The following is a 16,223-nucleotide window of genomic DNA, read 5'->3' as shown; positions in this document are numbered from 1 at the left end:
ATGTTGCGTCACTGTATACTAACATCCCCCATCAAGATGGCATCGCGGCTGTATCCCTTGCGTATGAGCAGTCATCGTGCGACAAACCTATCGATTCTTCTGCTCTCCAAACATTCCTTAGGCTTATTCTTGAACTTAACAATTTTGAGTTCGACGGAGTTCATTACGTGCAAGTCAGCGGAACGTCAATGGGAACTCGAATCGGACCTAACTACGCTAATATCTTTATGTCTCACCTCGAATCAAACTTTCTTGACACCCAAAATTTAAAGTCAATGTACTATAAAAGGTATATTGATGACATATTCATGATCTGGCAACACGGTGAGACGGAGCTCCTCACCTTCATTGAGGCATTTAACCTAGCCCATCCTAGTATTTCCCTTGCTCATTCCTATTCGGAACACAGTGTAAACTTTCTGGACGTCACCGTTACTACCTTCCAAGGTCGGCTTCAAACCAAACTGTATAGAAAACCGACAGACACGCGGCAGTATTTGCACTTCCGAAGTAGCCATGTCAGACACTGCAAGACAGCAATACCTTACAGCCAAGCCCACCGATTTAGGAGAATTTGCTCAAACCAAACCGACTTTGACTCAAACTGTCGAGAACTCAAGACCGCCCTCCTGAATAAAAAATACCCGGAAAAGGTTATCGACGACGCTATTGTGCGAGCCAACCAATTAGACCGTAACGAAATCTGTAAGAAAAAAGCCCCGAACGGGAACCCGCAAACTAACTTAGTTTTAACCCACTCATCCTCCACTCCAAGAGTGTCAACCGTGCTAAAAAAACATCACAATATCCTAATGCAAAGTGACCGCTTAAAAGCATATTCCCCGAACCACCACGCGTTGTCTACCGGCGTAATAAGAATTTAGGTGACTTTCTTACTAACTCTCGTATCAACCGACCGGCAACTACTGGCTGCATGCCCTGCAATAAACCCCGATGTAAAGTATGCCCACACATGACCACTACACAGCGCGCCACCAGCACGGCTTCAGACTACTACATAAATATAAAAGGTAACTTTAACTGTGACTCCGCTAATGTCGTATATCTTCTAGAGTGCACTGTTTGTAGGCAACAATATATCGGCCAAACTGAAACGCCCTTCCGAATACGGTTCAGTAATCACCGCTCACATGAAAAAAGCTGCCCTTATTTGCCCCTGTCAAGACATGTGAACAGTCCCGGGCATGCATTTGAACATCTTAAAGCAACGGTTTTAGAATCCGCCTTCAAAACGCACCACGACCGCGAGGTTCGGGAATCTTATCTCATTTATAAGTTTGGGTCAGCCACACTTGGAATTAATGAAAGTTACGGAAAACTAACGTGCTTATCTCTCGATTAAGATTAGCGGCTTCATAATTTTTATAACTATGTTCATTATTCCTACCCTCGAGTTTGCCATCAGAATTCGCAGAAACTCTCCTAATACAGCAGCTTTGTTAGCCTAATGCGGCTCAACATGCCATTTGTCCTGGGGAAGGAGGCCTCGTTCCCACCACCACTTAAGAATGTTTAACTCTTTGTGATCTATTCATGTTTAACCTTTTGTGACCTTACCTATATCCTGTTCAATTGCTGGCTTCAGTGAAATGCTCTTTTGTGCCCCCTATCTATTCTCTTCATCCGCGGGGGGCACACCCATCTTCGCTTCCCCCCGAACCAGTCTCCCCAGCCACTGAATATCTTACTGTATACTCTTCCCTTTCTTTTCAAACCGCGGTTGTCCAGTTTCCCCCATTGTCTGAACTTGCAGCCCGCGCGGCATACGTTGACCCGTCATGGTGCAACCTTGAACGCTGTATTGTTAACACGACCCCTTTTTCTCTCTCTCGATCCCCCCCCCTTTTTATTTTATTTTTTGTTTGTTTGTTGATGTTGTAACATAGGCGTAGCCTGACTGTGGGTCTAGGCCCACTCGTCGCGTGTCCGCTCGTCGTGGGCCAGCTCGTCACGGGTGGACTGGTTAGCAATGCCAACTCGTCACAGGGCATTTCGTACGAGGAATTCTCGTATCACCGGAATATTCGTCAGACGGAAAACTCGCATTACGAGCTTGTTTTGGAACGTTAGGGCGATGTTTCCGCCTGATATACGTCGCCCATTTAAAAATGATTGGGTGAGCGAGTGTTCCTTCAAAGTTTTGACGTAGGAAGTTAGATGAATATGCCGTCACCATGTTAATTATATTAAAATGATAATTGCATGTAAATTTTTAGTAAGGGTCACGCTGAAATGGCACGCAGTTAAAATGACGCAGTGAACAGGTTGTGCATGAAATAAAAAATGTTTATTGCACCCGTGTTGTACTGTTGTACTATTTGTACTATATATTGCAGTATTGCCTCGTTGTCTCGTTGTGTAGGAGTCTTCAACGCTACGTTCTGACGTTGTTCACTGCATCCGTTCAGAAGCGGATGTTGCGGGTAATATTCCGAAGCGTGTTGACTGGAGCACCGCTGTCATGATCACCCAGGATTATTGCGATGCGATCGTTGACATCTTGGTATTTGCGTTCAAGCCGTGGGGGCGCTGTCCGACGATGACTATTGCTACCACCGTGAAAAGCGACAACGGAGCATGTTAACAAACAATTACCCGCCGCGGTGACTCAGTGGATATGACGTTGTGCTGTTGAGCCCAAGGAAGCGGGTTTGATTCCTGGGCGCTTTTCTGATGGAGGCGAAAAGCGAAAACCCCCGTGTGTTCGAGATTTCGGCGCACGCACATTAAAGATCCCCAGGGGATCAAAATGAATTCGGAGCCCTCCACTACGGCGCCTCTCATCACCTGTGTAGCGTCGGCGAGTTACACCGCCACAATCAATCAAATCAACAAATAAACAATTTCAAACCTAATGCAATGCCTGGTGGTAAGTCATTCAGTGTTTAAATAGAAAAAATCCATCCAGCTCAGCTATGGTTCAAGCCTAGTGTAGGCTTTATGAATTTTTATTTTTTTTATTCGCACACTGAAAGTGGGGTTGCGGGTTGTATGCAAGGGGAGGTTATACGCTCGAAAATACGGACGTACATCACCTCAATACCCGTGACGATCATACTTCAAGAAATGCAGGTTGCGCTGGCCTCTCCCCTTCCCCCCTGCCCCCCCAAAGAAAAAAAACAGCTTTTTGTGCACACCTGCTGCTCACTCCGACCTCCGTACGCCCTCCTAAACAACCGTAAGGAATTTACCATCGTAGAAACCAGCCTCAGACCGGCTTTCACGACAATTTCCGGTGAGGGCTTCCAGGCTATTGTTCACCCGGCCGCGTCGTAACGAAATCCATGCGAAGAAAAGGCGCCTTGCACGAGAGTTCCTATTTCGAGATGGCACTGTACGAAAAGGCCGGTGTGACGAGTTGGCCGACGACGAGTTTTCCGGTGACGAGTGGGCTTGTGGCGAGTGGGCTCGTTCCCCCTGACTGTATGCACTCTCTCCATTTCCGAAACATTTCCCGCTCCTTCTTACAGTTTTATGCAAACCTATATAAGAAATGTGTTCAAAATGTTTGCGACAGCAAAATCATGTAACTTTACTCTGATGAAGGCAAGTCCCGTTGCCGCTACGTAAGTAAACATTGTTTGTTATTGTTCTTGCTGTGTATCCGACTCTTTACTTATACTATTTCTGCGCGCTTTGTGAGATTATCTTTCTGTAGATTTATATATATATATATAAATATATATATATATATGTATATATATATATATATATATATATATATATATATATATATATATATATGTATTATATATTTATATTATATTGTTTGATCAGCTTACTGTCAGTCGTCTACAAGGTATTTACCAAGGTAATCGCTAACCGAATCTCTGCAACCTTAGATTTCAGTCAACCTAAAGAACAAGCAGGGTTCCGTAAAGGTTATTCAACAATGGACCATATTCACACGATCAATCAGGTGATAGAGAAGTGCGCTGAGTATACTGAACCCCTATATATAGCCTTCATAGATTATGAAAAGCATTTGACTCGGTCGAAACCCTAGCAGTCATTCAGGCATTACGGAACCAGGGGGTAGATGAACATTATGTAAGAATACTAGAGGATATCTATAATGGGTCTACAGCTACCATCATCCTCCATAGGGAGAGCAGTAAAATACCTGTAAGGAACGGTGTCAGACAAGGAGACACAATCTCTCCAATGTTATTCACAGCATGCTTACAAGAAGTATTCAGAACGTTGGATTGGGAACAGGTGGGAGTAAGGGTTAATGGAGAATACCTCAGTAACCTCAGATTTGCTGATGACGTTGCCTTGCTAAGTAACTCGGGGGACGAATTGCAAAGCATGCTTTCCGCACTGGGCGAACAGAGTAGAACCGTGGGCCTGAAAATTAATATGCAGAAAACTAAAGTAATGTCTATAATCTCGGGACAGCACAGCAGTTTGAGATAGATGGCGAGGCAGTGGAACTGGTAAGCGAATATATATACTTAGGCCAAGTTGTGACCCCAGATCCCAACCATGAGGCAGAGATAATTAGAAGGATCAGAATGGGGTGGGGTGCATATGGCAGACATTCTCAGATAATGAATAGCAGCCTACCATTGTCGCTGAAGAAGAAAGTGTATGACAGCTGCATCTTACTGGTACTCACCTACGGGGCAGAAACTTGGAGGCTCACTAAGAGGGTTCAACTTAAATTGAGAACGACTCAGCGGGCAATGGAGCGGAAAATGATAGGTGTAACATTAAGGGACAAGAAGAGAACGGAGTGGGTCTGGGAGCAAACTGGTGTTAAAGACTTATTAGTAGAAATTAAGAAGAAGAAATGGACGTGGGCAGGGCATGTAATGCGAAGGCAAGATAACCGTTGGTCATCAAGGGTAACAGAGTGGATCCCTAGAGAAGGCAAGCGTTGCAGGGGGCGGCAGAAAGTTAGATGGGCAGATGAGATCAAGAAGTTTGCGGGGATTAATTGGTCACAGTTGGCACAGGACTGAGGTAATTGGAGAATAATGGGAGAGGCCTTTACCATGCAGTGGGCGTAGATAGGCTGGTGATAATGATGATGATGATGATTATATTGTTTATTGTTATATATATTTGTGTATATGTTATTTGTTTATTTGTAAGTCGTCATATTAGGCTACTTCATTGGGAAGTGGTACACACTAGGGAGCGCATGCCCGCTGTCAGTACATGGGCTCCAACTGCAGGCGCGTCGTGGTAATGTGAAACGACGACTGGCACTCCTGTTTTACTCCAACTCTCGCTAAACAAATGGCACCAAGATGGTGCACTCGAGCGAGGGAGTCAGTGAGTGAAAAAGGTTTTATTGAGCCCGCGAAGTGGGAGTGGTTCCCAATTTCAGAAAGCCATGTGATGATGAGTAGGCAGCCATCGCTCTGGAGGAAGTAGTGCCTGGACATCGAGATCACTCTTAGTCACCAGGTTCTCCCACAGCTCAAGGGTGGGAAAAGTAGATAGAAGAAGGAGGAGCTTGGTTTGCTGGCACACTTAATATGATACGAGGAAGAGTGCCAGGTTGTGAACACAACATGAATTCGGCAGGAGATTGCCCTGGGAACACACGATGGAGGCCGGCTGTCTGAGGGGTATTCTTCCTTGTAGGAAGTGCAATTTCAGAAGATATGAACGATGCTCATCGGTACAGTTTTATCATAAGTCACATAGTCTCCCTACGGGATGCGTAGTGTTGCAGGAAGTCCCAACCGATACGGAGGGATAACCTTTGCGCTTTTTAGTGGTACATCTTCTCTTTTACATTTATGATATATATGACACCGGCTCCTACGGGAGACGCGTAGGTGCCGAAGGTGTCAACAGATAACGACCGCTAAGCGAACGCGGGAAAACTCAACTGAATTTTACGTGCAAATGGATGCAGAATAAAAAATATCGCTGCCCTTCTTGGGCGCATGTTAGGACAAAATCCTTCAATTGGTTTTCGGGCAATTAAATGGGCAGCATTTTCAAGAAAAAACGAATGGGAGATATCAACTGGCTGTGTGATTATTTAAGAATGTGTAAAAACACAGGGTTTTCAGAAAATCCTGCTTGCCTCTATTGGGAGGGCGTCATTGAAAAATGTTGACGAACAGTGTTGACGAAGCGTTTGAAATGACATCGCGCAGGTGTAACACACCTACTGCTCTATGTGGTTGGTTCGGCGGTAGATTGCTCCTAAGCCTGAATCGAGGCTTCGATTTCGGCGCAGTAGTCATACTAGCATATCGTCACTTTAGTTCCACGCTCGATTTTCGTCTTGGCATCTACGTGCTCTTCAACAGGGGACGGGGGTCCTTGGTTGACGGGGCTTGCCCATCTTGTCATGTGCGAAAACTGCCCAGCTTTTTCCCAGGCTCTCCTTCATTCCAGGAATAACGCAGACACTGGCATCAATTGGCTCACTGCCGTCCACCTGCACTTCACTGCATTCGACATCACGAGGTGGCTCCGGGCATGCTGTTCCATCGCTGTCGTTAAGAGCTGCCTTAACGCCTCTCCCAGCAGTCATGCCGTCGGGGTGGAGCTGTAGTTGCAGATACCCGTTACATGATGTCTGATTCTGCCGTTGCTTATAATTGACGCTTTCTGCGCTTGGTCGTTATGTTAACGTCACCGTCGTCTGCAAGAGAGGCCTCACTCGCCACATGTGGCTTATCGCACTGGTCTTGCAACTTGTCAACAAACGATTTTTTCTGCTCATTCACATAGCAGACTTCTTCCAGAATGAACGTGTTGTCCGACGCGACGCCGCATAGTTAAGTAATCGTTTTCAGCGCTGTTTGCAGCGCCTTTCATGAACCGAACCACGTTGCAGCGCACCGTCCCTTGCAGGCAAGCTACGCACTCGGTCTCTAATTTGGGTGCCACTGTGAAAAACGGCAATGTTTCTCGAGTCAGGTTAGTGTACTTCACCGTGAAAGCGCATGCAAGACACAAGGTGAAACACCATGGCTGCTTTACTTTAGCGACAAGGGATAAGAACAGTCACTTCATTAACTCAAACAAAACCCATGGAACTCATAACAGCAACGCCTGTTAACACAGCACATGCCATATGCACCACGATGATCACACCCTTGTCATACGGGCTCCTGTTCGAGGCTAACGTCGTCCATTGCCGCAGACCACCTTCCGGTACTGTCTGTGGCCCTTAGCTCGAAGGCAGCGTCCCGCCTGCACTCTCTGTGACCTACTGCTGGACTTCACCTCACCTTGCCTGCGAGCGTTATATTTATCTGTCTTTTCCATCTTGTACGTTTGTGCCAGGTTGTGAATCATCGTGGCAGCTTCTTTGCTCATTCAGGAAGAAAAGGGCGCATAGTGGTGAAATTTCGTTGTTGCATTCAAGGGAGGGACATGAAACGTTGTGGGGCGAGCGCCCCCAAGTCTAAAAACAACACATTCCACAAGTATTTCACGTTGATTGCGTGTAACTTTATTATTTAGCATCAGCGTAGTCTGAAAGATAATCAGCATCCAAACAGGTGCTTGCAGACTTGAGCAAAGGTGTAAGACCTATTCCCGGATACCAATATGTATGAATGGCCCGTATCTACGACCGCAGCGCTTGCCGTGATGTGTTCTTGGGTTTCCTGGAAAAGGGCAACGCATGAAGAGGCTATGTAGTAAATGTCATCCTTGCTTGCCAAATCAAACAACCATCCAGGACTATCTGCAAAAACTGACGAATGTATACACAGCAAGAATTCCTGGAGTGCTCAGGTGGTAACCAGGCTGAGTAAACCAAATTGTGGTCAAGGGTGAAACCCTGCAAGGCGAATTGACATCGTATACATGGCCAAACGGGTTGGTAGTTTTTGTTTAGTTTGTGTTGTTTTCGAATATACTCAAGGTCACTATAGACTTTACAGAGGGGAGTGGGAAAAGGGAAGCACAATGCAGAACTCGCACAGCATTGGATGTGGACATAAATGTCCAAAAAGAAAATATAGATGATGTTTAAAACGCACGCTCAAGGCGTATTAAATACGAGACATATGGATAATAAAAAAAATGTGCAAGTTAGGCAGCTTTGAATAACTTTTTATCCTGCATTGTTAATAAATGTTCGGGAAGGCGATTCAACTAATTTACCACGCAGCGTAAATATGAATTCCAAATTTTCTATAACTGATATACGGATCACCTTCGGAAGCAAAACTCTTATTTGCCGATTTTCATGTATTTGGCGATTTTCATGCACCATAAGTGTTACACGCCTTTCAAAACATAATTGGGATTACCCGGATATATGTTTCATTAGTTGGACGTGCATATTGAGTATAGTACCTATTTTAGGCAACATTCGCAAAATAAATACTCTTCTTGGATTTCCAGCATATACGTCTCATCACTTCGGTGTGCATTTTGAGTATATTAGTGATCTACATAGATCATACAGCAATTTCAAGACCAGTAGAGTCTATATAAACGTGTATACGTGTGTGCCTGTGACTTTTTTAGAGATGAGGGTGGAGTACGCTCAAGAAATACAAATTGGTTCATTTCTTTGACGTCAGGTTTCGGTCACCTTTATGTCGTGTGCTAAAAATGCTTCACTGGGCATTCACCTTCACAGGGTAGCATTGCTGAAGGCTGTTGCAAAAAAGATGCGTAAAGTAGTTTTAAAAAGAGACCTTCTAAATGGGAGAGTCATGATTTCTGTTCGTTTTCTTGAAGACGAAGTTCAGCACCGGTTAGGTGAAGGAGGCTGAGTACCCTCCTAGTTGTCCCTCCTTCAGCCAGTTTTCTTTAAGTGAAGGTTATAAGGCCAGTGTTCCGGATATTTTTGATGCCCGAGAACAGCATATCTTGAATCGTCTTGTGCATTTGAAGCATGAGGTGTTCTCTAACGCGAGGCGTTGAAAGCAGAACGTCTGAATACATGCCTTCCCCGGTGATATGCCCGTTGGATTGCTGTGATATTTCAGTGGAGTTCTGAAGGGCTGATGCTACCTGTTCTTTGGGTTGGTTTTTACACGGACAGAGGCCTACGATGCGGGAGGCAAAAGGACAGCCCTGTGTTTGCTCGCTAGAAGAAAGCTCAAGTCCTTGAAAGTTTCATACAACTAAGTGGCTAGGAACTATGCTCAATTTCAAATTAAAAACGTGTTTTTTCGTGAACTTGTTGAACGGCGCCCAGCTTCTCTGGACATCCTCCACTGAGTAGAGAGACACAGAGTTATTTTGAGTCTGCTGTATTAACATGGTGCCTATTGGCAGCTACTTTTCTCACAAGTCATATTGAGGTGATTAGGCCAATGCGTTTGAAGTCTAAGTCACGTTTGATTTCGAAAATTACGCCTATTTTTAACACATCTGCTGAAGATGCATATTCAATTGGTCACACGTATACGTATGTGGTCCAAATCATTTTTTTAACGGCGTGCAACTTGCAAGGCGTATGCGTGACAATAGCGCACACACCTGGACGTTAGTTTGCCAATGGCTGGAGTCAGTTTGCCAACGCGCTTCCGAAATACGTTGGGCCTCGGAAATTCTTATTTTCTCGAAACAAAGGGCATGAAGCCCTAGCCACATAATCTTCGCTTTATTATCCGTACGTTTCACCTAAAGTTCGTATCTTCTCTATATTGTGCGTTGAAAAGGTTCGCTTGCTATCCTTTTTGTAAAGTCGGATGGCTCAAACTTTTTATCAATTTTGTGTGCATCAGACATCTCTTTCCTGATCTCAAGCTTTTATTTCTAAGTTCAGCAGACACGTAATAAATAAATGTACAAAGTAAAATATGCTCTCATGGGCACTATATAAATAATTCTGCATTTTAAGAGTTGAGCTCAAAAACGCTTTTTGCTCGTGCTACGGGACACCGTACGGTTATTGTACTGGTTCAGGCTGCTGTACAAGTTAGCAAAAATATCATGACTCGTTTAATTTCGAACTGTTCCTCCCATTCTGTTGCCGTACTCAATCAACTGTTTCGTTTTTGCACCATTGAAGAAATGTGTCGACTACGCCAAACGGCTACCATTAGCTAAACCAGCCCAATGCACATGCAGTCGCATTAGCGCGTCTACAGGCACAGACAAATACGCGCCCGCGCACACGCGCACGCAAACACACACGCGCACATGCACAAGCACACGTTCGAACACACGTACACACAAACTTCAGAATTTCCTTCGGGATAGTAGGTAGGTAAGTTGAACGATGCTCCCATGCCAAAGGAAGCCCCAAAGTAAAGCACAGTGTTTGGAGGTGAATACTGCGCCCAATTAGTCCCCTTCCCTTCAACCAGCAAACTTGAATTAGTAGTACTACTGTATCTGCAACAGATGGGCTTCGCGTTGCGTACCACGCAGTTACCCCTTCTTAATTCATAATTCTTCGAATTAAGCGGCGGCAGAAGTAACTATCGGTAGATTCCATACACCGAATTGAGCGTACCAAAAACGTACAACGAAGCGAACAAATAAAGCGGCTTCCACAATGTTTCCAGTTCATTTACATAGTGTAATTACTGACAGTCTGTTTGTCGCGTGTAATTATAACACATAGCCTACTGCCGTGCCTTTAAAATAAATTGATGAAAGAATCTCAAAAAATGAATTTTTCTCTTTAGCTTGTCTCTTGTTAAAGAAAATCCGGGAAAGAGACAGAGAAAATGTTTGCAGTTTTACTGTCACAATGTAATTTTTCAGCCACACACTATGCGGACGTTTGGATGTTTTGAGTTTTATGTTACCCAAAATTAAATTGTCGTAAAACAAAAACGCCTAACTGAAATGCTGAATTGATAGTTTGGTCATGCTCTTATTTATCGAACAGATTCGCCTGAATACTAGCAAAAGTTCGTAGTTTTTATCGCATCACCTTTGTACTAGCTACCAACGTTCCACTATTTTGGAATAAGTTGTGTGATATTCCCAATCTGAATATACTGTTCGTAACTAAAATGTACGCTACCTGTTTTATTCCTCAGATTGTCTACCCCCTTTTTCAAGAAACAGAAGCACATTTTTTGTTTTTTTGTTAGGAGCATTGCAAACTGGAAGCTCCTTGTGGTGGAATAGGTGTCGAAGCCAGAAGCAGTAATTTCTCGTGTGCCAACAAAAAAAAAATCGCATGCAATCATGGAAAAGTTACTGGAGCCAGGGTGACATCTATTGGCTTATGGCTATGCCATCAGGATAATTCCCCGAGCAACATATTTATTAAAGTACGCCCTGACGTTGTTGCTTACTAACGAGGAAAATAGTACAGAGTAAGTCTGCGCAACGTGAGCATACGTCCGCGCGTTCACGTTTCGCAGCTGCCCTCAGATGGACGTTGCCATTTTTGAACACCCATGTTGATAGGTATGTTTCGTGTGCCTGGCATAAAGTTATAGCATGTATATGCAAGGTTCTGCTGCGAAGATTATCAGATATGAAACATTCCTTCTCGCCTCCTGGGCCTCAAAACAGACCATAAATTTTAATGACAACACACGCAGTAACGCTTATTTTTCACCGAAGACTTCTGCAAGAGTGGTCATTATTGCCTTCTATGAAACGGAGGGGCCTTGTTTCGATCGAGGAAATGCAGAACTGGGAAAATACTTCTTGGTTTAACATCCTTGGCAGGGAATTCTGTGTTATATTGAAGACGCTGAAAGGGCAATGAATATATGACGACAGGCCCATATCACCGAAAAGTGTCCATTATAATGAATTATATTCTCGCGTCACTATCGATAACTGGGCCACATTGTTTGGTTATGACGGGCAGGGCCAACGATTGTATTTGTCAGTAACTTGTGTTGCCGTTATATTGCTGTTGTATTGGTCGTAAGTTCGCACTTTTAGTAGACTCATTTAATACCAACTCGTCCAAGCAACCACCCTTGCAAAAGTCAGCGGCTTCGAGCACGCCTGCTTCCCATTTCCCGAAACATCAATTTCCGCGCCATGCGCCAATGAAGTACAACGTAAAAAATGGCCCTACGGGATTTATTGCTTTTCGGAATTATTGTTTTTGATCCGTAAGTTACTATTACCCTTTATATTGAGATAAAGTGTTCGTATAGGGAACAATGCGAATTTATTGATGCTCATTTTTATCTCTGTCGTAACGCCTGAGTGCTTTGGAATAATTGAGCCGTTCAACATTTACCCACTATCTTAGTGACATCATCATCAGTATCGTCATCATCATCATATACTTACTCAGGTCCACTGCAGTACGAAGGCCTCTTACCCATATCAACCCGAATTGATTATACTGCGATAATGCCGTTAAAACTGATTTGCACCACCTGGTCTGGATATGCCCCAAATTCTCTCGATACCGGAATTTCACTTCCCAAAACCCAGATCCCTTGACCCATATCAATTGCCTCGCATTATATGAACACACCATTAACCTTATCATACAGTTAAAAACTAAGAGCGGTGTTGCGCGAGTTATATAGCGATGGCCTACACCAGTGAGCAGACCATTCAGTGATGAACAACCATCCTGTGAACAAACTCATGCCACCTCCCGACAACCACAAACTCATACGAACCCCTTTCATTCATGAATCCTCAGCTCCTAGCTCACCCACGAGGCCTCCGGCGTACCCTTTTTGAATAAAAGATTTAACAACAACTCCCATTTAGATACTTCTACTGTTTCTCAATGTGGTTTTCACTGGCCAGGTACTTTACTGTTTTATATTCTTAATTTAACTGAGATAATAGCAGGTGTTACTACACGCATAACTTTGTAAATTTGTTGGCGTCACATTAAAACACTTTTTAAACGGAACTTCCCGTTTACCATTTAATGCAGCGGATCCCTGATCAAGCCGAAATAATCTTCAAACATTTCCCGCCCGTCGGTATATGAGTACCACGAATCTTGCCGGCAAAATGATCTTGGCAGTTTTCACCGGTTCGGTATCAATATGGTTTTGCTACTCTCGAAGCTAAAGTCATAATCACTCGGACACTATATTCTGCTGCATAGGACGATTAACTTATGTGTTCTCACACAGAACTCTATATCTTTTAGCACGCAAGAGCTCAAAGAAAATTTTATTATAACGACGACGGTCGCGTAAATGTATACTGCAATAAAAATAGGATTGCGCGGGCTGAGATAAACGCCCACATAATATTGCACACGTCTATGCGCAGTTTCAACAAGTATGGCTAGAATATTTCGTTCTATGCTCCTCTGAACAGGTCACCCTAGAAGGGCAGTACTTGGATATGTAGGTATGACCCCTACATTTGGTGGGTGTAAAACAAAACTGGTGACACCTGCGCCGCGTGATTTATACATACCGCCCCGTTTGATGGCATGATAGGTTTGGAAATATTGCTTGAAAATGCCTGCTGTCATAGCTCACACAATGCACAACGTCAGCATAGGGAAGATGAAATTTTGTGTTTATTGCTACAGCTTCAGTTGGTTTCAGTATATTATCACAAATTGTAAATGTAGAGTGCGTGATTCCTAGTAATATAAGAAGAGGTCCGGTGGTGTGGCATTGCGGTGAGACGCCTCGTAAATAAACCATAGAATTGTAATGTGATAGCAGACACAACGCAAGGAATTTACAAAAGATGTAGTCAGAAAATTATTGCAACACAAACGAAATACCCATTATTATGTGCAATAATAAAAACAGCGTGCATATTTCAGTTCTACCAAACTTACAAAGCTTGGCTGCGAAATAAAAGCACACTAAGAAAAAGAAAACATAAAAACCAAGAAACAAGAACAAAGTCATGCGATCTAACAATCGGAAGACCGAGGTTATTGTAGGGTGAATATCAGAAGGGATAGTTTCTATTATGACAAAGGTAGGTATTTTCAACAATGATACTTAAGTCTTTTCATAACTTGCTGGTTGCAAAATAAAGAGTGTTTGCTCTATAGTTACATCTGATTTTAGAGACGAATAATCATAATCAGCCCACTCAAGTCCCAAAAAGAAGGCCTCTCCCACTGACCTCCAACTGCCCCTCTCCGGCGCTGCTCTAGTCCATCATTTTCTCCGAACCTCTTTATTCATCCCTCAGTCTGAATTATGGCCCCCCGATTCTTGAATACCCAGCCCTTGGTATCCACTCTGTTACCCTATTGTCCACCGGTTGTCGGGTCGCTCACTACAAAGCCAGCCCAACTCCAATTCTTTTCGTTTAGTTGAACAATGACATCTCCTCTAGATTGTTCTTTGATCCAGGTGGCTCTTCCCTTGTCCTTCAGTCTTACTCATAAGATTATTGTATCCATGGCCCATTATGCCGACCTAAGTTTGCGTTTTAGTTGTTCAGTAAGGCGCCAAGTTTCAGCTCCTGATTTAATAACCGGCAATATGCGCTGGCTTATAATTTTTCCGTCCAGTGACAGAGGTAGCTTACTCTTATTATTTGAGAGTGCTCGCCGAGTGCTGCTTAACACATACCTATTCTGCACAAGATTTCTCTCCCGTGGTTGCAATCAGCACTAACCATATGAGGTAGTTGTATTCTTTTAGTTCTTCTAGCGTTTTCGTTTCCTAAGGTAAACAGGACATTTATGGCATGCTTATTCATTATACTTTAAATGTATTCTTATGTATTTTTAGCCCCACGGCTGAGAGTAGGTCTACTGTAATCCTTCATGTCTCTGGGATACGCTTTGTTATGAATCAAAATAATCTTGGCGTTTTTCCAGGCTATAGACACTTTTGAGTCGTCAAGCGTTTCGAAAATAGTGCAGCAAGCTTTTCCAGTTCGATATCTCCTCCCTCCTTCAAAAGATCAACGGTTATGCCGGTGTAATCCACAGCCTTTCCTTTTTTTTGCCGTTGAGACCCTTTCTTACGTCCTCTTTCGTTACTAGTTGGACATCCCAAGTTGAGCTGGTACTCTGAATAGTTCCGCCTGGTATAACCTCGCAGGCATACAGCCTGGTGTAGAATTCTTCTGCTACCGTTATTATTTCGTACAAGTTGCGCGAAATGTTACCCTGTTCCTCCCTGAGTGCGTGCATCCTGTCTTTGCCGACAGTTAGCTTTCTCTCAGTTGCTTTCAAGCCTCCTCTATGTGCAGCGTTTGCTCGATTACTGCCATGTTATACAGACGAATATCATTCGTTTAACTCCAGAGTGTCAGTTTCGACAACTGGGCGTATTGAATCTGATCTGCGGTACTTGAGACTTTCATGGTCTTACGCCTGGCTAATAGTTCCTTGGTTTTCTTACTTTTTCAGTTTGGTTCCTACATCTTGCTCCTCCCCACAGCTGCTGCGGTTTCACTGATCACCGACGTTAGGTTGCCATTTAGCTTGCCTATATACGGACCTCTTTTCGCTCGTATAGAAGAGCTTGAAGAGTTTTGAAGAGTTATTTTAAAGAGTTGAAGAGTTATTTGAAGAGTTATTTTGTAGAGTTATTTAAAATATTTATTTTGAAGAGTTATTTGAAACTCTTGCGATCTGGCCCTTACTCACTCAATCCAAGATTTCTTAGTATTCCTGAGTTTACTCTTTTCTTTTTAAGGTTCAGCCTTCCCTTGCATCTAATCCCGTGACTGCTGCTCCGAATCTTACTTAGCACCCTTACGTCTTCCACAATACCTCGGTTGTCAAAAAAATTAAGTCAATTTCGTTTTGTGGTGCACCATCGAGACTCTTCCATGTCCGTTTCCTGTTTATTCGCTTGCAAAATAATTTTTTCATCAACCTCAGGCTAACTCTATCGGCAAATCGCACCAGTGTATCTCCTCGACATCTGCAACTGCCTATTCCCCCTCGCTTTGCTCCCATTTGCATGTTACCGACCTTTTACGTAAAATATGTCATGACAACCGTGAAATATGTTGTTCCCATCTATATTGCTGATTCGACGTCCTCCTAGACGCTGTCTAGGGCTTCGTCATCATAGCTGGCTGTTGGCCCAAAGGCCTGTGCTATCTGTAACCTGAATCGATGGTTTAGCTTCAACGCAACATCCGCGCCTGTCTTGCTATTGCTGAAAAACTCATCCATGTTTCCTGCTATTTCTCCATGAATTGAAATTCTCACCCCTTGTTCTCTGTTATTGCGTCCACTGTAGCACAGAATATGCCCGTTAGTGAGCCCCATGAAGCCTTCTCCTGTCATTCTAACGTCGCTTAACCCTATAATATCCCAGCTAATGTCTGAGAGCGCCTGTAGTAGTACAGCTAAGTTTCCCTCGCTAGACACAGTGCTTGCGTCGAGCGTTGCCAGGGTCAAGTTTCAAAGGCGG

General features: G+C 43.7%; 1 protein-coding gene across 3 annotated transcripts in view; it reads right to left on the bottom strand.

The window, feature by feature from the left end:
* Positions 1 to 7,430: 7,430 nt before the first annotated feature.
* Positions 7,431 to 16,223, bottom strand: part of LOC144175221 (uncharacterized) — a 119,494-nt gene continuing 110,701 nt past the window's right edge. For all 3 annotated transcript variants that reach the window (XM_077704325.1, XM_077704326.1, XM_077704323.1), the window contains one exon: positions 7,431 to 7,610. In XM_077704325.1, the coding sequence (XP_077560451.1) occupies positions 7,534 to 7,610 (77 nt within the window). In that variant the 3' untranslated portion in view covers positions 7,431 to 7,533. The remainder of the gene's footprint in view (positions 7,611 to 16,223) is intronic.

Source organism: Haemaphysalis longicornis, unplaced genomic scaffold (genome assembly GCF_048455015.1).
Source record: "Haemaphysalis longicornis isolate Haplotype H1 unplaced genomic scaffold, Haemaphysalis longicornis Haplotype H1 scaffold_3, whole genome shotgun sequence".
Taxonomy (NCBI): domain Eukaryota; kingdom Metazoa; phylum Arthropoda; class Arachnida; order Ixodida; family Ixodidae; genus Haemaphysalis; species Haemaphysalis longicornis.
Note: the sequence above shows the minus strand (reverse complement) of the source record. Positions and strands in the feature narration are given on the sequence as shown.